The 19,164-nt window shown below is 41.6% G+C and overlaps 1 protein-coding gene across 2 annotated transcripts in view; it reads left to right on the top strand.

The window, feature by feature from the left end:
• ITIH5 (inter-alpha-trypsin inhibitor heavy chain 5) overlaps positions 1–19,164 on the top strand; it is an 80,512-nt gene that overhangs the window by 47,222 nt on the left and 14,126 nt on the right. For both annotated transcript variants that reach the window (XM_056573253.1, XM_056573251.1), the window contains 4 exons: positions 12,630–12,801; positions 14,564–14,873; positions 17,887–18,437; positions 19,022–19,075. In XM_056573253.1, the coding sequence (XP_056429228.1) occupies positions 12,630–12,801; positions 14,564–14,873; positions 17,887–18,437; positions 19,022–19,075 (1,087 nt within the window). The remainder of the gene's footprint in view (positions 1–12,629; positions 12,802–14,563; positions 14,874–17,886; positions 18,438–19,021; positions 19,076–19,164) is intronic.

Here is a 19,164-nt window from a genome sequence, read left to right as displayed (position 1 = left end):
ACAAGGTAACATACCTCTTCAATAGAGATTTCAACATTGATCTTTCAATCTTAGGGGTTATGAAACCCTCTTGACTACTGCTGCTGCCTGCTCCTGACTGTGTGTTTCAGGAACTACTTGGTTTACTGATGCTACTGGGCTTGGGCCTAAAATTTTGGGATGGTAGCACTAGTTATCATGCATCTTCAATAGAGATTTCAACATTCACCTTTTAATGTTAGGGGTTGTGAACCCCTCTTATGTACTCATGCTGCTGCCTGCTCCTGTCTGTGTCATTAAGCAACTACATGGTTTACTGATGCTGCTGGGCCTAGGACATCACCTATATATGTTTATGGTAGCACTAGGTACCATACATCTTCAATGAAAATGTCAAAATTAATCTTTTATTCTTAGAGATTGTGAGGCCCTATTGTCTCCTCATCTGCCGCCAACTCCAGGCTGTGCCATTCAGCCACTATATGGTCTCTTCTCATGCTTTAGCCAACTCCAGGCTGTGCCATTCAGCCACTATATGGTCTCCTACTGATGCCACCTCCAGGCTCTGTCATTGTACTGCCATGTGACTTCTTGTTAGATTTGGTCCTTCGTACCCACACGATGGGGCTCGGGACACTAAAACTTGGGAGTTAAAAGTTCAATTTCAAAATTCTTTAAATTTCAAAATCTTAAATTTATATTTAAAAATCATACATTTCAATGGTCTCCTCATGCTTCAGCCAACTCCAGGTTATATATGGTTTACTGATACTGCTGCTGGGCTTGGGTCTGGGAATAAAAATGTTGTTATGGTAGCACTAGCTACCCAAAATCTTCGGTTTCAATTTCTGAATTCATCTTTTAATCTTAGGGATTGTGAAGGCCATAGTGTCTACTCATTCTGCTGCCAACTCCTGGCTGTGCCATTCAGCCACTGTATGGTCTCCTCATGCTGCCAACACCTCCGCGCTGTGTCATTCAGCCACTATATGGTCTCCTCATGCTTCAGCCACCTTCAGGCTGTACCATTCAGACACTATATGGGCTCCTTATGCTTTCTCCAATTCCAAGCTGTGTCATTCAGCCAATATATCGTTTTATGATGCTGCTGGGACTGGGATATTAACTTTTAATATGTTATGGTAGCACTAGCTAACATAAATGCTTAATTGAGATTTCAAGCTTGATCTTTCAATGTAAGGGGTTATGAAACCCTCTTGGGTACTGCTGATGCCTGCTCCTGACTGCTCCTGTGTCTTTCAGGAATTACTTGGCTTACTGATGCTCCTAGGCTTGGCCCTTACATTTTTGGATGTTTAGCACTAGCTAAATACATGCTTAATAGAAATTTCAACATTGATCTGTCAATCTTAGGGGTTATGAGACCCTCTGGTGTACTGCTGATGCCTGCTCCTGACTGTGTGTTTCAGGAACTACTTGGCTTATTGATGCTTCTGGGCTTGGGCCTTAAATTTTTGGATGTTTAGCACTAGCTAAATAAATGCTTAATTGAGATTTCAACATTGTTCTTTCACTGTAAGGGGTTATGAAACCCTCTTGTGTACTGCTGATGCCTGCTTCTGACTGTGTGTTTCAGGAACTACTTGGCTTACTGATGCTGCTGGGGTTGGGCCTTACATTTTTGGATGTTAGCACTTGCTTACATACATGCTTCATTGAGATTTCAACGTTTATCTTTCAATCTTAGGGATATGAAACCCTCTTGTGTACTCCTGCTGCTGCCTACTCCTGTATGTGTCATATAGCAACTACATGGTTTAGTGATGCTGCTGAGCCTAGGACATTACCTATATATGTTTGTTTATGGTAACATTGGGTACTTCAATTGAAATTTCAAAATTCATCTTTTATTCTTAGAGATTGTGAGGCCCTATTGTCTCCTCATCTGCCGCCAACTCCAGGCTGTGCCATTCAGACACTATATTGTCTCCTCATGCTTCAGCCAACTCCAGGCTGTGCCATTCAGGCAATATAAGGTTTACTGATGCTACTAAGGACTGGGTCTGGGAATAAAAATGTTGTTATGGTAGCACTAGCTACCCAAAATCTTAGGTTTAAATTTCAGAATTCATCTTGTAATGTTAGGGATTGTGAAGGCCCAGAGTCTACTCCTGCCAACTCCTGGATGTGCCATTTAGACACTATATGATCTCTTGATGTTTCAGCCAACTCCAGGCTCTGCCATTCAGGCAATATATGGTTTACTGATGCTGCTGGGACTGGGTCTGGGAATAAAAATTTTGTTATGGTAGCACTAGCTACCCAAAATCTTCGGTTTAAATTTCAGAATTCATTTTGTAATCTTAGGGATTGTGAAGGCCTAGTGCCTACTCATGCTGCTGCCAACTCCTGGATGTTCCATTCAGACACTATATGGTCTCCTCATGCTTCAGCCAACTCCAGGATGTGCCATTCAGGCAATATAGGGTTTACTGATGCTGCTGGGACTGGGAATAAAAATGTTGTTATGGTAGCACTAGCTACCCAAAATCTTTGGTTTAAAATTCAAACTTCGTCTTTTTTTTCTTAGGGATTGTGAAGCCCTGGAGTCTACTTATGCTGCTGGCAATTCCAGGCTGTGCCATTCAGGCAATATATGGTTTACTGATGCTGCTGGGCCTGGGAATAAAAACTTTTGTTATAGTAGTACTAGCTACCCAAAATCTTCACTTTAAATTTCAAACTTCGTATTTTTTTCTTAGAGAATGTGAAGCCCTGGGGTCTCCTCATGCTTCAGCTAACTCAAGGCTGTGCCATTTAGACACTATATGGTCTCCTCCTACTGATGCCACCTCCAGGCTCTGTCATTGTGCTGACATGTGCCTCCTTGTTAGATTAGGTCTTTCGTACCCACACGCCGGGGCCCGGGATACTAAAACTTGGGAGTAAAAAGTTCAATTTCAAAATCCTCAATTTCAATTTCAAAATCTTAGATTTCTATTTAAAATTCTTATATTGCAATGGTCTCCTCATGCTCTTGCCACCTCCAGGCTGTGTCATTCAGGCAATATATGGTTTACTGATGCTGCTGGGCCTGGGACTGGGAATAAAAATGTTGTTATGGTAGCACTAGCTACCCAAAATCTTGGGTTTAAAATTCAGAATTTATCTTATAATCTTAGGGATTGTGAAGGCCTAGTGTCTACTCATGCTGCTGCCAACTCCTGGCTGTGCCATTCAGACACTATATGGTCTCCTCATGCTGCCAACACCTCCACACTGTCATTCAGCCACTATATGGTCTCCTCATGCTGCCAACACCTCCACGCTGTGTCATTCAGCCACTACATGGTTTCCTCATGCTGCCAACACCTCCACGCTGTGTCATTCAGCCACTATATGGTCTCCTCATGCTTCAGCCTCATCCAAGCTGTGTCATCCAGCCACTATAGGTTCTCCTCATGCTGCCGCCATCTCCACGCTGTGTCATTTAGCCACTATATGCTCTCCTCATGCTACCAACACCTCCACGCTTTGTAATTCAGCCACTATATGGCCTCCTAATGCTGCCAACACCTCCATGTTAAGTCATTCAGCCACTATACGTCTCCTCATGCTGCCAACACCTCCACGCTGTGTCATTTAGCCACTATATGGTCTCCTCATGCTGCTAACACCTCCACACTGTGTCCTTCAGCCACTATATTGTCTCCTCATGCTGCCAACACCTCCACACTGTATCATTCAGCCACTGTATGGTCTCCTCATGCTTCAGCCTCATTCAAGCTGTGTCATTCAGCCACTATATGGTCTCCTCATGCTGCCAACACCTCCACGCTGTGTCATTCAGCCACTATATGGTCTCCTCAAACTGATGCCACATCCAGGCTCTGTCATTGTGCTGCTCTGGGCAGTGATTCTAAAAGCGATGCCGGTAATCTGCATGTTATTCTGAATAACAGTATTATTTCACTACCCCAGCACCCTCCAAAAGCGTGTTAGAACACAGCAAAGTGTTCTACACCCCTATTGAGGCTCTCTGTAGGCCATAGATAGCCGTTTTTTTAATTTGGATTTGACGCGAATAAATTCCTATGGAACAAAATTTTTTTGAAAAATTCGCCGAATCAAATTTTTTAAAAGTTCGCTCATCTCTAGTTGTGACAGTAAAGAAAGTTTCAGAACATATTTGGTATATGCCCTTTGAGTAGAAACTACATTTTGCATTGGGTGAGGCAATTGAAAACCACTGGGTATTCAGGTCACAGGAAAAGTCTAAAGACTTTGGAAGAGACAGTAAACAGAATTTGAGCCGTGCCAGAAAGTGATCCGTAACAACAATATTAAAATAAATAGATTGAGCACTCACCTGGTTGTAGGTCAAACAAGCCTCAGTTTTATTCAGTCATTTTAAGCAATTAGATCTTGACACAAGTCCTGTGCGGTGAGAGGACACTGGACAATCGAGGTGCTGGGGCATGCCACTAAAGGCAATCACGTTTCGGATCACTAGACTCTTCTTCCGTCCATGATATCACTCCACACTGTTACATATTTATATGCAAAAGAACCCAAGGTTGCAATTGTGATGGGGAAACAATGAAAAACAATTACATACAAAATGTGATACAAACTGTAGAAAAACTGTTGCAATATTAGACAAAAACAGATAAATTGTTGCGTCCATTAAAAGGGGTGGATTTTCTTTTTTAATCAACTGGTTCCAGAAAGTTAAACAGAAGTGTAAATTACTTCTATTAAAAAATCTTAATCCTTCCAGTACTTATCAGCTGCTGTATGCTACAGAGAAAGTTGAGTTGTTCTTTTCAGTCTGACCACAGTGGTCTCTGCTGACACCTCTGTCCATGTGAGGAACTGTCCAGAGTAGGAACAAATGTCCATAGCAAACGTCTCCTTCTCTGGACAGTTCCTGACATGGACAGAGGTGTCAGTAGAGAACACTGTGGTCAGACAGAAAAGAACAACTCAACTTCCTCTGTAGTATACAGTAGCTGATAAGTACTGGAAGGGTAAATATTTTTTAATAGAAGTAATTTACAAATATATTTAACTTTATGGAGACAGTTGATATGAAAAAATTGTTTTCCACCGGAGTACCCCTTTAATCCCAGTAAATCAGCAGGATGGAGCACCTTTACTTTTTCATTTGGATGTGAAACTCTACTGGAATGACACACTGTTACCAATGCTGCGTGAAAGAAGACTCGGTAACTCACCATGCTGCAACAGGCTTCATTTTTATCCAAAAGGTACTCCTAGGTACACATCAGGGCAAGGGAGGGTAGGTGGAGAGGCAGGGGGTGCTGGTGGGACTGCCTGCACCCCCTGCCTCTCCACCTGCCCTCCCTTGCCTTGATGTGTACCCATGAGTACCTCTCGGAATAAAGAGAATAGGGATCGACCAATTATCGGTATGGCCGATATTATCGGCCGATAATCACGATTTTGGGCATTATCGGCAATTACCTTGCCGATAAGCTGATAATGCCCCGCCCCCCGCACCGCCCCCACCGCACCGCGACCGATACCCCCCCCGACCGACCCGCCGCACCGCCCCCCCGACCCACCGCATCGCACCCCCCACTGTAGTGCTGGGCGGTATACCGGTATGAACCGGATACCAGGTTTTTTTCTCTCCCACGGTATGGATTTTTGCCCATACCGCTATACCGGTCGGGCCCCCCCCCCACCCTCCGAGTCAATAAAAAAAAATGTAACTTACCCGTAATGGGGGTGGTCCGGGCCATCCATCCTTCCTGTAGTGTCCGGCGGCATTCCGGGTGGAGGGTGAACCGGTCCGGGCTGTCCTTCTTCTCTGGGGGTGCTCTTCTCCACTCCGGGCAGGCTCCGGCCTAGTACGCTGCATAGACGCCGCTACGCCGTGATGTCAGGTGCGTCGCTGCGCAACGGCATCTATGCTGCGTTACTAGGCCGGAGCCTGCCCGGAGTGGATAAGAGCACCCCCGGAGAAGAAGGACAGCCCGGACCGGTTCACCCTCCACCCGGAATGCCGCCGGACACTACAGGAAGGATGGATGGCCCGAACCACCCTGACAGGTAGGGGGAGAGAAGCGGGTGGTGGCGGCGGTCTATGGCACCGCAAAAGCCACTGCAGTGCATTGATTTAAAGCGCCCGCTTTAAATCAATGAACTGCAGCGGTGTCGCAGGGGGATTAATAGCCGATAACTTATACCGGAATATCGGTATAATATATCGGCTATCGGCCCTAACCTCCACCGATTATCGGTATTGGTATCGGCCCTAAAACAACGATATCGGTCGATCCCTAAAAGAGAAGCCTGTTGCAGCATGGTGAGTGGCCGAGTCTTCTTTATTTCACATACCATTGCATAGACTTTTAGCACCATCTGAGCCTGCTTGTGTGAATTCCGCTCAGCATTAGTCACCTGTTTTTTCATTGCTCAGTTAGATAAGGTGGTGCCAGATACACTACTTCTTTTTAGATAACACTGTTACTAATGTTGTGCTGGTCTCAACAATCAAGGGATCTAACACCCTGCGACACTTGTCAGTGGGGCTACATCAAGCACTATTACAGGACTATTACAGACCTATTTTGTTAGCAGCTAAAGAGTCAAACTGATGGTGCTGAGCTGCAGAAGAATGGAGGTCCTGACATGCTCTGTGCAGCCCCTTCTACCTCATCCCAGAAATTCCTTATAGGACTAAGATTTGGGGCCCGTGAAGGCCAAGGAAACAAGGAAAACTTGCTGATATGTTTCTGGACCAATCCATGACTATATGACCATGTGGCATTATGAATTATCCTGCTGAAAATTTCCTACTGGCAAAGTAGAAAAAGATGCCAAGAAAGGGTTGACCTTGGTTGGTCTCAATGTTTAGAAAAGCCCTGCTGTCTAAACATTTATCCACAGGTATTGATGGGTTAAGGCTATGCAGAGATAACATTCCTCACACCATTACAACACCTCCACCAGCCTGAACTGTTGGCACCTGACAGGAGGGGTTGAGGATCCATGCTACCTGCACCAAATTCAGGCCTTCACCTCTGCATGGAGAAACCAAAGTCTAGATTCATCTGCCCAGTAGTAGTTTTCCAAATTACATAGCTTATAAGTGACAATGTATCAATCCAAATATTTATGCCCTATGGTAAATATCTGAAATGGCATGAATAGTGGAACATTTTTGTACATTTATGGCTTTTGATTTAGTTCAATACAGTGACTATATGGTTCTGCTGCATAACTGAACTACAAGAACAGACTATTTTATGTTTTGTCATGGGGCCACAGGAGCTGCAGGTTTTTGAGGCTTGTAAATTCAAGCACTGATAGAAGTCAGCACGGTACTGTACACAGGAGGCAGAAGGTGTCATTGCTTATACTAAAACAGTTCAGTTAAATATTTGTCATATAAAAACAAACTTCATTTAGTAGCAATGAAACAGTCATTTTCTGCCATGTGCTATCAACCTGCAGTTTTTTTAAGGTCCAGCTAAAAAATCAATCTTACAGTTTTATGGTCTGGCAGAGATCTCAGGAGCTGTATAAGAAGCACAGCCCTTGACCCTCAAAAGCATTCTTCGGTAGTTCAGGGTAGCTGGCAGAGGACTGGAGCTCTGTAATAACTAGAATGGCTGCTTTCCAATGGGAACTGCTCTGAGCTGTGCCAAAGAAACTCCATGGCTGCTGCTGAGCAAACAGTAATGCTAATTTCAGCACAAGCAATTCCCAAACCAAGTGTAGTCACCAACTTAATTGACATACAAAGATTCTGCTAAAGTTGCACTCAAGCATAAATGTTACCAGGAGGCGGTCGCAGGAGAGGGCATTGTTCTCCTAAATATATACAGTTTACCTGGCATTCCCTGGCTGTGTTCTTTCTTGTCATGACCTGTGGCCTATTACGCGCTATCAAAGGAATGTGTATAAACAAAAAAGGCTTCTTACGTCTTTATACAGAAACTATACATGGCTTTGCGGACTTATCTTCAAACTACAAATAAGTTATCATAGGTGACTTGCATTGTTATGATGTGTTTTCCACTAACATGAAATCAATGGTGTTGTATTTCAAGTGCTGTGTGGGAGAAATCTCAATAAAGACACTAACTAAGGCCCAGATTTATCAACCTGTGTGAAAGGAAAAACAGAGTGATTTTCCCACAGCAACCAATCACAGCTCAGGTAACTTGCTGAGGTAAAGTGAAAGCTGAGCTGTGATTGGTTCAAGTTAAAAAATCTCTCTATTTTTTCTCCCACAGTTTGATAAATTTGGGCCTTAGTGTCATAGACCTGATCTATTAGAATTTAGTAAGGTTCAACCCCATGGAAGCTCATTGATATTTTCTTCTGACATATCTATATAATATAATTCAGATCAAGTATTACAACTAGTGAAGGCAGAGGTAGGTTATTTTCACACGTTAGGAAACTGCGGAATCCGGCAGGTGCTAGGACTCCTCGGAAATGTACCATTTCGTAGACAGCAATGCATTTCCTTGTGGAGTCCGCTGAAGGATAGACATTGCCTTTTTCTGCCGCAGGAACATCTGGTGCAGAATTTCTGCTGTGTTAATAGTGCAGCAGAATTCTATTGAAAGTCATAGGACTCTGCTATATATATATATATATATATATATATATATATATATATATATATATATATATTATTCACACTATTAAAAATGTACAAAAAAGTTATGCCCCTTTTTAAACGGGTGACTGTAAGCTGCCAATCTTGCTGATCAGCACTCATTTACTGAACCTTCACAAGGCTCAATGAATCGATCACTTCACTAAATGATCAATCTGTGTCATGATATGTCATAAGTGTGCAATAATTATTACAGAGCTTTCAATAAGAATATATGATTGGAAGAATGACCCACACTATTATTCTCATTGGTGGGATAAGTCTTAGGATTAATAGTAACATCTGCACTTTACAATGTTTTCATCTACTTCTTGACTTTTGGATCTAGAATTCAGACAGAAGTCCTGAACATTATTGCCAGATATTTTAGGTTAACAGATATGTATGAAAATAAAACTTAATTTTAGCATGAATCTGGAGTGGTGAGTGCCTTTACAGAGGTATAATTTTAGCATGAATCTGGAGTGGTGAGTGCCTTTACAGAGGTATAATTTTAGCATGAATCTGGAGTGGTGAGTGCCTTTACAGAGGTATAATTTTAGCATGAATCTGGAGCGGTGAGTGCCTTTACAGAGGTATAATTTTAGCATGAATCTGGAGTGGTGAGTGCCTTTACAGAGGTATAATTTTAGCATGAATCTGGAGCGGTGAGTGCCTTTACAGAGGTATAATTTTAGCATGAATCTGGAGTGGTGAGTGCCTTTACAGAGGTATAATTTTAGCATGAATCTGGAGTGGTGAGTGCCTTTACAGAGGTATAATTTTAGCATGAATCTGAAGTGGTGAGTGCCTTTACAGAGGTATAATTTTAGCATGAATCTGGAGCGGTGAGTGCCTTTACAGAGGTATAATTTTAGCATGAATCTGAAGTGGTGAGTGCCTTTACAGAGGTATAATTTTAGCATGAATCTGGAGCGGTGAGTGCCTTTACAGAGGTATAATTTTAGCATGAATCTGGAGTGGTGAGTGCCTTTACAGAGGTATAATTTTAGCATGAATCTGGAGTGGTGAGTGCTTTTACAGAGGTATAATTTTAGCATGAATCTGGAGTGGTGAGTGCCTTTACAGAGGTATAATTTTAGCATGAATCTGGTGTGGTGAGTGCCTTTACAGAGGTAAGATGTAAGCTGGCTCCAAATAGACAAATTTTATGTCATTAGTTCTAAATGTTTTTTTGTGAGTTTCAGCTTCCTTAAAAAAATAAAGAAATAAACAAAACAAGAAAAAAACCATGAGTGATACAATTTTGATTGTAGACCAGTGGGGACAGGGGACAATGTGAATGATGACAAGCTTGGTACAGGGATGCATCAATATGTAGCTAGATAAATATAAATATAGAAATGAATACTAACTTTCCAAGAAGCTTGGATTTATGACAATGTGAATGAAGACAAACTTAATTTTGATAGCCCCAACTCCAACATGTAATGAAACCAAGTTATATGTTTTAAATGCCAATGTGCTGATGATGAAGAAGCCCACTGAAGCAGTACATTCTCCGGCCACAATGACCTTTATTCTTGAAGTGACATTTCAGTGATGGATTGAATCACATTTTTTATTTATTAAAGAAGATCTACAGCTGGCTCCAGCTCATGGGTACAGCTATGGAACATCAGGCTCTCTTTTACAAAAAATCCTTTGTATTCACAGTCATCAGTGCAAAAAATACGGTAATTGTTTTATCTTCTCAGAGCACGCTAGCCACAGGGGATTGGGATTTCACAAAAGTTTATAATTAGTGAAACTCTCATACTTCACATTCTACTTTATCTTACAAGCTTTTGGTTTTTGGATAAGCACCAAGGTATTGGAAAAGACAAGCTGACATCATTAGACCTAATGTAATTATTGGTATTGTAAATAAGGCATGCCAGCTCTACTTATTATGTGTTTCAATGTAGCCACAGTGCTCTCTGCTGACATCTCTGTCCATGTCAGGAACTGTCCAGAGCAGGACCAAATCCCCATAGCAAACATATGCTGCTCTGGACAGTTCCTAAAATGGACAGAGGTGTCAGCATAGAGCACTGTGGCCGTGACAGAAAAGAAATTCAAAAAGAAAAGAATTTCCTCTGTAGCATACAGCCGCTAATAAGTACTGGAAGGAATAAGATTTTTTTTAATAGAAGTAATTAACAAATCTGTTAAAAAACTTTCTGGCACCAGTTGATTTAAAAAAATAAAAAAAAATAAAAAAAACGTTTTCCACCGGAGTACCCATTTAAGAAGTTCGATTGAGAGAAAAGGTTTTTGCAAACTGCATAAGTGTTTGTGGGTACTAGAAGTTTATTTGCAAATGTATTTATGTGCATTGCACCATATAAATTGCATATAATGAGATATGCAAGACTATAAAGGGTTAACATTTGTGCATTAAAGTATAAGAGATGAATGATGTCTTGGTAACATGATCCTCCCAACCAATGGTTGTGGGAGACGTCCCTAGTCCAGCCTCCCTCTTCCAGGTTGTAGGCTGGGCTTTTGACAGAGCAATATATCCTAGATGTTGGCTTCTTCTAGGCATACACCTAGACCACACGCGTCTTTCCTAGGTGAAATCCTGTTTTACAATCTAGTCACTGCTCCTGTTCATGCTGTGAGGATTTAGTGGTCAACTTCTTCAACTCCAAGGAGGAGTTATTTCATGTTTTTCAGAGAGAATATGGCTAAACAAGGGTATCTCTGCAATACACTTATTTCTTCAGTGGCCTATGGTTGGAAGTAGTGCTGGGTAATTGTCGGGTCATTTTAAAGTTTTCCTGCACATGTTCCTATGGGTATTGTGTCACAGACCAGAGTCCTGTGAGTAAAGGGAGTCATATTAAACCACAATAAGCCAAACGGAGAAGATCCTCATCAGTAGTGTTTGCACTGTAAATATTAACATCTGCATTGCATCTCCATTAGACATTAAACTTTCATGTGCTAAAGAGCACCTAAAAGATACCTTTATTTAGATAATGTGCTGTGAAGGCAAAATTTAAAGGGACAGTGACCAAATGTCCATTCATCTGGCTCAATAAGCTATGACATTCCTAGCTATGGCAAAGTAACTGTATTAAGGTATGTTCACTCGTACATGATTTGCAGCAGATGTTCTGCTGAATATTTTCTGCTGCTGATTTTCAGCTGTCAAATCAAAGATAAAGTCTGCAGCATAAAATCTGCTGCAAAATATGCACATGTGAATGTACCCCTAATACTGGATTTGCACAGCAAGTTCAGTAAAGTTGTTGAAGTTGTTTCATGGAATCCAAGTGTCTGGAGGTCTCAATCCTGCTCTTTGTACAACTCTACTGACAAAAAGATAATTGGGTTCACAGAAAGCCCTGAGTTAACTACAACACCCTGCCATGTTACTAACAGATTAGGGACTACTACTCCCAGCATAACCCTTATTGTGCCCATGGTTACCACAGGAGGAACACAAAAACATGCCTGCATTAGGCTTGATGTTGAATAAATCAAGTCACTAGTAAGATTGCAAAATAAGTAAATAAAATAACGAAGTGAATACATTTTCTGCTACATGTGAACTCCAGATACAAACAGTATATTGTACAATATTTTGCTGTGGATTCTGGCCAAATATCTTATTTTTTCTGGCTGCATATATTGCCCTGATTGGACATATGGTCACAGTTTCTGTTTTTACTGCATGATGTTTTAGGATCGTGAAAACGAGAAAAACTCCGGATTGTAATTGTTTAACTAAGATACAAAATACAACCAGTTTGCTGGTAGAATGTCATGACCAACCTAAAAACTCTTTCAGTAAAATAATTGCTAAAATGCTCATGGAGCTCCCATATGTACATGGCAAGGAAAGGATAATGCTGATTTAACAGAAGATGATGTAGAGAGTTAGCAATGTCTGGAATGATGTATAACTGCCTATTGTGCACGTTCTAACTGCTGGACTGTTCTTCCACTACTGATGTAATGTTTAGTTTTCATCAATTGCTGCATCTCCCTATCTATTTAAGCTTCTTTGTTAAATTGAATATATTTTCTCCTGCAGACTAAAGAAGCTTTATTTACTATTTTTCGGGACCTGAGGCCTGAAGATCATTTTAATATAATAGGATTTTCCAATAAAATCAAAGTTTGGCAGCCAAATAAGCTTGTAAATGTATCTCCTAACAATATCCGAGATGCGAAAAAGTTTGTTTTCGGCTTCTCACCTACAGGAGGTAACCCCTTCTTCTCCTTCTTCTTCTTTTCAACAAATGCTTTTTAGGGTAGGGTCACATGTGCCATATTTTGCTGCTGCATATTTTTCTACCCATGGAAGGCAAAGAAAGCAAAATATACAGCTGATTTTGCTACCCATTGACTTTAATGGGTAAGAAAATATGCAGCAGCAAAAACACAGCAAAATAGGGCACGCATGACCCTACCCTTAAGCAAATTCAACATTTATACTGTTATTTTTGAGAATATGTATATACCAACTTATAAACTTTAAACAGGTATTCAAAATGAATATTAGACTGTTGGTTCTCAGTATCATTTTAACTGTGAGTGAAGAATTGTAAGAAAAATGAAAGTAAGAAGTGCTTTGGGTGCGCACACATCCTGAAACAGAATGGGAAAGCTCAATATGGTTATTAAAACACTTCCCTTTATTTGATATCTTGTACCATATTTGTTAATCACTTAATTTACCAAAAATGACTCCTTACCCTTAGAAGAACAGCTCCGAAGTATTGACCACTAGGTGTCTCCCTTCCCTGCAATCTGCTGTCTACTGCTGGTTGTTAGGGGAAATCCATCTCTAGCAACAGCTTAAAGGACATCTGTAGTGCAATATAACTTATCTCCTATCCGAAGGACAGGGAATAAGTTATAGACCGCAGGGGGTCCGAGCGCTGGGGTCCTACGGGATCTCCTGGATGGGGCCACGTCAGTATGCTGGAAAGGGGGCCTTCTGTCCCCGCATGACGCGGCGGCCGACACGCTCCCTCCATGTACCCCTTAGAGATACATGGAGGGGGCGTGTCTGCCGTGGTTTTCTACTGGGGACGAAATTGCACTTCCTGCAGACTGCCGCGGACCCGTCTTGGAGATCTTGGGGGGCCCCAGTGCTCGGACCCCCCGAGATCTATAACTTATCCCCTATCCTTTTGGATAGGGGATAAGTTATGTTGTGCTGGAGTACTCCTTTAAGCTTGGTGATATACAGGAACTGAGGGCAGTGCGCTGAACCATGTGCTCTGTACCTTAAAGAGGAAAAAAAGAGAGCCTAGAATAGTCCCTGCATCTGTTAGTGTCCAGAGGATCTGCACTGTCCTTGCAAGTTAAATCAATATGCAAATCATCAGTGCAGGACAACACAAGTTCATTCAGTGCACATCCACCAGCACTAGGTCATTGGCATAGCAAAGAGGAGTATGCAAGGTGTTATGGCTTGAAAAAGATCTCAAGGTGTGGTCGAAATGTAGCAGCAGTTTTTTTGCACTAATGGATAAATAAAAAAAACATTTTCTTTGGCATTTTGGAGTGACGCCTCTTTATTTTTAAGGTTACATGCATACATGCATATTTTCTACTGCAGATCTGCTTCTGCTGCCCATTGCCTCAATAAGTACCAAAATCTGCAGGAGCAGATCTGCAGCAGAAAATATGCATGTGTGCACGTAACCTTATATTGGATTGTCTAAGAGCTTGGAGTCTAGCCTTGGGAAGTGGTGCACCCATCAGGACTACAAGTCCCAGCACAGTGCCAGTTCTACATATTTATATAATGTGTTGTGCAGTACTGTGCTTGCCTAGAGAAGTAAGCGGGATGTAAATGTGTATTTACTACTGGTTAACAGCTCTGGTCCTCCCCCCCTGAAATGGAGAGAATCAGAAATAGTTGTGCAGGCTTTCATTAATTTTTTTATTATATGGTTTTATATGTAGTAATTTTTCCATGGATTATGCTTTATATACATTTTTTTTATTTTTTAGGTACAAATATAAATGGTGGTATCCAGATGGCATCAGGTCTCCTGAATGATTACCTTGCTAATAATGGCAAACATGAGAAGAGCGTCTCTCTGATAATATTCCTGACTGATGGGCAACCGACTGTTGGGGAGACTGAATCTAGCCGAATCCTAGAGAATACTAAAAATTCCATTCGAGAAAAGTTCTGTCTTTTCAGCATTGGAATTGGCAATGATGTGGATTCCTATCTTTTAGAAAAACTGTCTTTAGAAAATTGTGGGATGATGCGTTGGATCAGTGAAGATGAGGATGCTGCGCTTCAACTTAAAGGGTATGTTGCTTTCACATATACAGTACCCCAAAAGGTGTTTTCTGAATTAGAAAGTAACTGTGCACAAACTGGTGGAGTGCATCAAAACAAGAGAGATTGTTGTTGCTGATGCAGTTATCTCACAGAGCATTGCATAGGCTGGATACAATTGTAGCAAATTCTCAGCTGAGGGCAGAACTACCGTATATACTCGAGTATAATACACAACTTCTTAAAGAAATAGATAGGTAGCGGCACTAGCACAATAAATCTTCTTATACTTCTTAGGGCTCTAGGAATAGCTGGAGAGTCTCTGTTCTGACCCGCGGTGGTGCTAGGACAGAGAGTCAGGTATGAATATAACTTAAGAAAATAAAGAAAACAAAGCCTGCACTCACCGCACAGTTCGGGTCCCTTGGCCTCGAATACCGGACCTCCTCGGTAATGTGGGACTTGCAGCAGCTGCTGGTAGCGCTCAGAAACAGGCAACTGCCGGCGGTTTTGCGTTACAATCAACGCTTCTTCCGGCCGGAAGCCGACCCGAATATACGCCGAGGCCCCTAATTTCACCCCAAAAACCCAGGAAAAGTTATTAACTCGACTATAAGCCTAGGGTGGGAAATACATCATCCCCCTGTCATCATCCAGACCCCCGTCATCATCCCCCTCATCATCATCACCGCCTGTCATCATCCCACACCCCCCCTTCATCATCACCACCTGTCATCATCCCACACCCCCCCTTCATCATCACCGCCTGTCAATGTCTGAACAGTGGTCTTCAACCTGCGGACCTCCAGATGTTTCAAAACTACAACTCCCAGCATGCCCGGACCGTCCGGTGGGGAAGGATAGTCTTACCGGGCGGTCCATCTTCACCGGGGGGGGGGGGGCCTCTTCTCTGCGCTACGGGCCCGGAATAGTGACGTTGCCTTGACGATGACGCACAGGGACGTTGCGCATGAATGTCCCTGTGTGTCGTCGTCAAGGCAACGTTACTATTCCGGGGCCGGGCCCGAAGCGCGGAGAAGAGGCCCCCCCTGGTGAAGATGGACAGCCCGCAACGACTATCCCTCCCCAGCCGATGGCTATCCGGGCATGCTGGGAGTTGTAGTTTTGAAACATCTGCAGGTCCGCAGGTTGAAGACCACTAAGGGCGGAGAGTTAACTCGAGTATAAGCCGAGGGGGTGTTTTGAGCACAAAAAATCGTGCTGAAAAACTCGGCTTATACTCGAGTATATACGGTATGTTTTTATTATTGTTGTTTTTTCGTGATCAGCTGACATACAAGAATTCCTTGTCGCGTGATTACTGGTCCTTTTACACAGGCCGATTATTGGGAAGGAGCGTTTCTATGGACATTCATTTGTCCAATAACTGGCCTATCACTGAGGATTTGCTTGTGTTAAGTTTAGCTGACTGTTCTTCCATACTGAGGTATTGAATAGCTCTATTGATGTTGTTAATTGATTAAAATTCATCAACCTGGCAACTGTGAATAAATATCTAACCATAACTAACTCTATATATAAACATTAATTTCATCTGACAAATGACTCATTTACACAGTATTCACCAGAACCTTCCCCCTAAGCTTACTGTGGAGGTAAAAACAGATTATGAAGATTTTTCCTGTTTGTTTCCCAGTGTAGAGTTTTGTTCCAGAATCCACACTGACCCCGGTTTATATTGGCTCTTCCTAAAGCAAACTGAATATTATTTATAGAGCCTATTGTTCAGTGCACTGACTTACAAGACCAGAAAACATCTGCAAAGGAGCCTTATACAACCCTGGACATTTGTAGTCATTACTCATAAATGTGCTAGTTGCGGTCTGTATGTATCTGGTATATTTTTGTACTGTGTACTTATATAGTGTATGCTACTATGAACACGGTGCACAATATCATAAACTGTGCCATAGACTTTGTCCGTGCTATAGACTCTGGATGGAGCAGTAGGACTTCTCTGATAGTTAAAGAGTACCTCTCATGATCTTCTTACATTTTATAATCCTCCCAGTTCACTGCCCCCATCATGATAAACCACCCTCTGCCTTTATTTTTATTATTTTGTTTAGTTTTCTACCTTGATATTGCTCTGTATTTTCTGCTCAGTCAGATTCACAGACAGGGAAGGGGCATTACCCAGCAGGCGTGACATCATCTAAAGCCATACAGGGGAGAACTTCCTCCCTCACTCTGCTACACATGGCCCAGAGCAGTTCAGTGTGTGAGATGAGTTATGATTGGCTAAGGCTGCACACACCCCCTTCAGCACTCCAGACTGCATTTCCTGATTTTGGACGTCTTCCAGGCCAGCAGGAGTCCAAATTCTGTGCAAGAGATGGGGGGGAAATGTGCTCTAGACAAGGTGGGAGACACCGAATGGCAGCTTTTTTAAACAATGTAGATTAGAAAGATTTTTTTTTTACTTACCATAAGGAGTGCAATAGCAAAAATTTGTTTTAATAAGTGTCCATTTAAGCATTTCCTGTGTGAACAATGGATCGCCATGTTGAGTCCCAGCATGCCTTCTTTCCCATGACATCAGGGGACACCTCAATGCACACCAGGCAGTCAACCTGGTTCAGCCAATGTTCATCTGATGTGTACTGACACCATTACAAAATAAAGGGATAGCAGCAAAGAGTTCCTAGTATCTTTGAATCTTTTTTTGTTGCATTGCTGAAGGCCAGTTAGTGTATGTGTATATGGTAAGTCCATTAGTACAATACCTCAGCTAATATTACTACCAAAATATTGGAATTTTCCTTTATTATATTTTTCCCCATATCAGTTTTTTCCTGTTTGTTCGGAAAGAATTATAGTCAAATACTAATGTTTAATCTTTCTTATTATTTATCACCTTACTACACATAAAATACAAATTATGATACCAGCAACTGAGTTTTAGTTCAAAACTATAACCATTTTTCTTGAAACACTAGTAAAGCAATGATATACAATGGAGAGTCATTGACTTATCTGTATAGAAAGTAGACAACTTTTAATATTATCATTTGCATTTCAGGTTTTATGATGAGATTGGCACACCTCTGTTGTCTGACATCCGCATTAACTATCCAGAAGACAGTGTTGAGTACATCACACAGAACATGTTCTATAACTACTTTAATGGCTCAGAAATTGTGGTGGCTGGAAAACTTGTCAACCAATCCAGTGATACTCTGCATGTGGAAATCAAAGCAAGCAACAGCAATAAATATGTTATCCTAGAAGCTGATCTGAAGCTTGACGGTGTTGGCCAAAATGACATTACAGGATATGAGATTCAGGACAGTACCATATACAGGAACCATATAGAACGGCTGTGGGGTTATCTTACATTTAAGGAACTCCTGACAGCATGGCATAAAAGTGACATTGATGTTGAAAAAGAGGCAATAACACAAAAGGCCAGCAAACTTGCTATGAAGTATAACTTTGTGACTCCATTTACACTGCTGGAGGTCAAAGAATATGGCTTTCAGGCAGATGTTCCCAAAGATGAGTCCACCAGCCTTTATACAGAGGGGATTGGTCAGAAACTACTTACACTGCAAGGAAAAAAAGTAACTCAAGGTATGACAGTAGTGGTGTTATACTTTTAAAGGGTATTTATCATAGGAAAAATACATTATTTAAATTAACATTAACCTTTTCATACAACTTGTACTTCTCTAATGTATTGTCCTTAGGAATTCCCCCCTTATGTTCTATAAATGTGTCTACAGTTTCAGCCACTAAGGGTTTTACTTCTACTTACTTTACTGTTACCTGCCTGTTGTTAGGCTCAGTTCATCTCTAGTAACATAGACACCTAGATGGACTACAGGAAGTGGCAGCGGGGCAATGCTTATTACAGACTGCTCCTGTCTGCTTATACAGCCAATGCTTCAGCTCAGCACTTCATCTTCATGCTACAGGAATTCTGCTGCTTCAAGTAAGGCAAATCCAAAAAGTCCACTGTAATATGCTTGTAGGAGCAAAGGCACAGGTCAGTTTTCATAACAATGGGAGTTCAAAGTGTATATTTTACAGTAGCTCTGTGTAAATATTTTTCAAAGGAAATGCGCTACCAAAAGGAAGCACAAGAGTATTTGATGTTTTTGGCAGAGGAATACAAAGTAATAAATGTTATATCATTTTATTTTTTGTGTTTATAGGAATTCCATCTACACTAACAAGCGAGAACAAACCACCCATCTCCAAAACATCAGGTAATTTAATGGAAATTTCCTTAGAACCCCTACATTTTCATATAATATTTGTAAAGGTTCTTTTTGTTTTGTTTTTTAAATCACATTAG

Source organism: Hyla sarda, chromosome 4 (assembly GCF_029499605.1).
Source record: "Hyla sarda isolate aHylSar1 chromosome 4, aHylSar1.hap1, whole genome shotgun sequence".
NCBI lineage: Eukaryota > Metazoa > Chordata > Amphibia > Anura > Hylidae > Hyla > Hyla sarda.
This window is presented reverse-complemented; position numbering and strand designations above follow the sequence as displayed.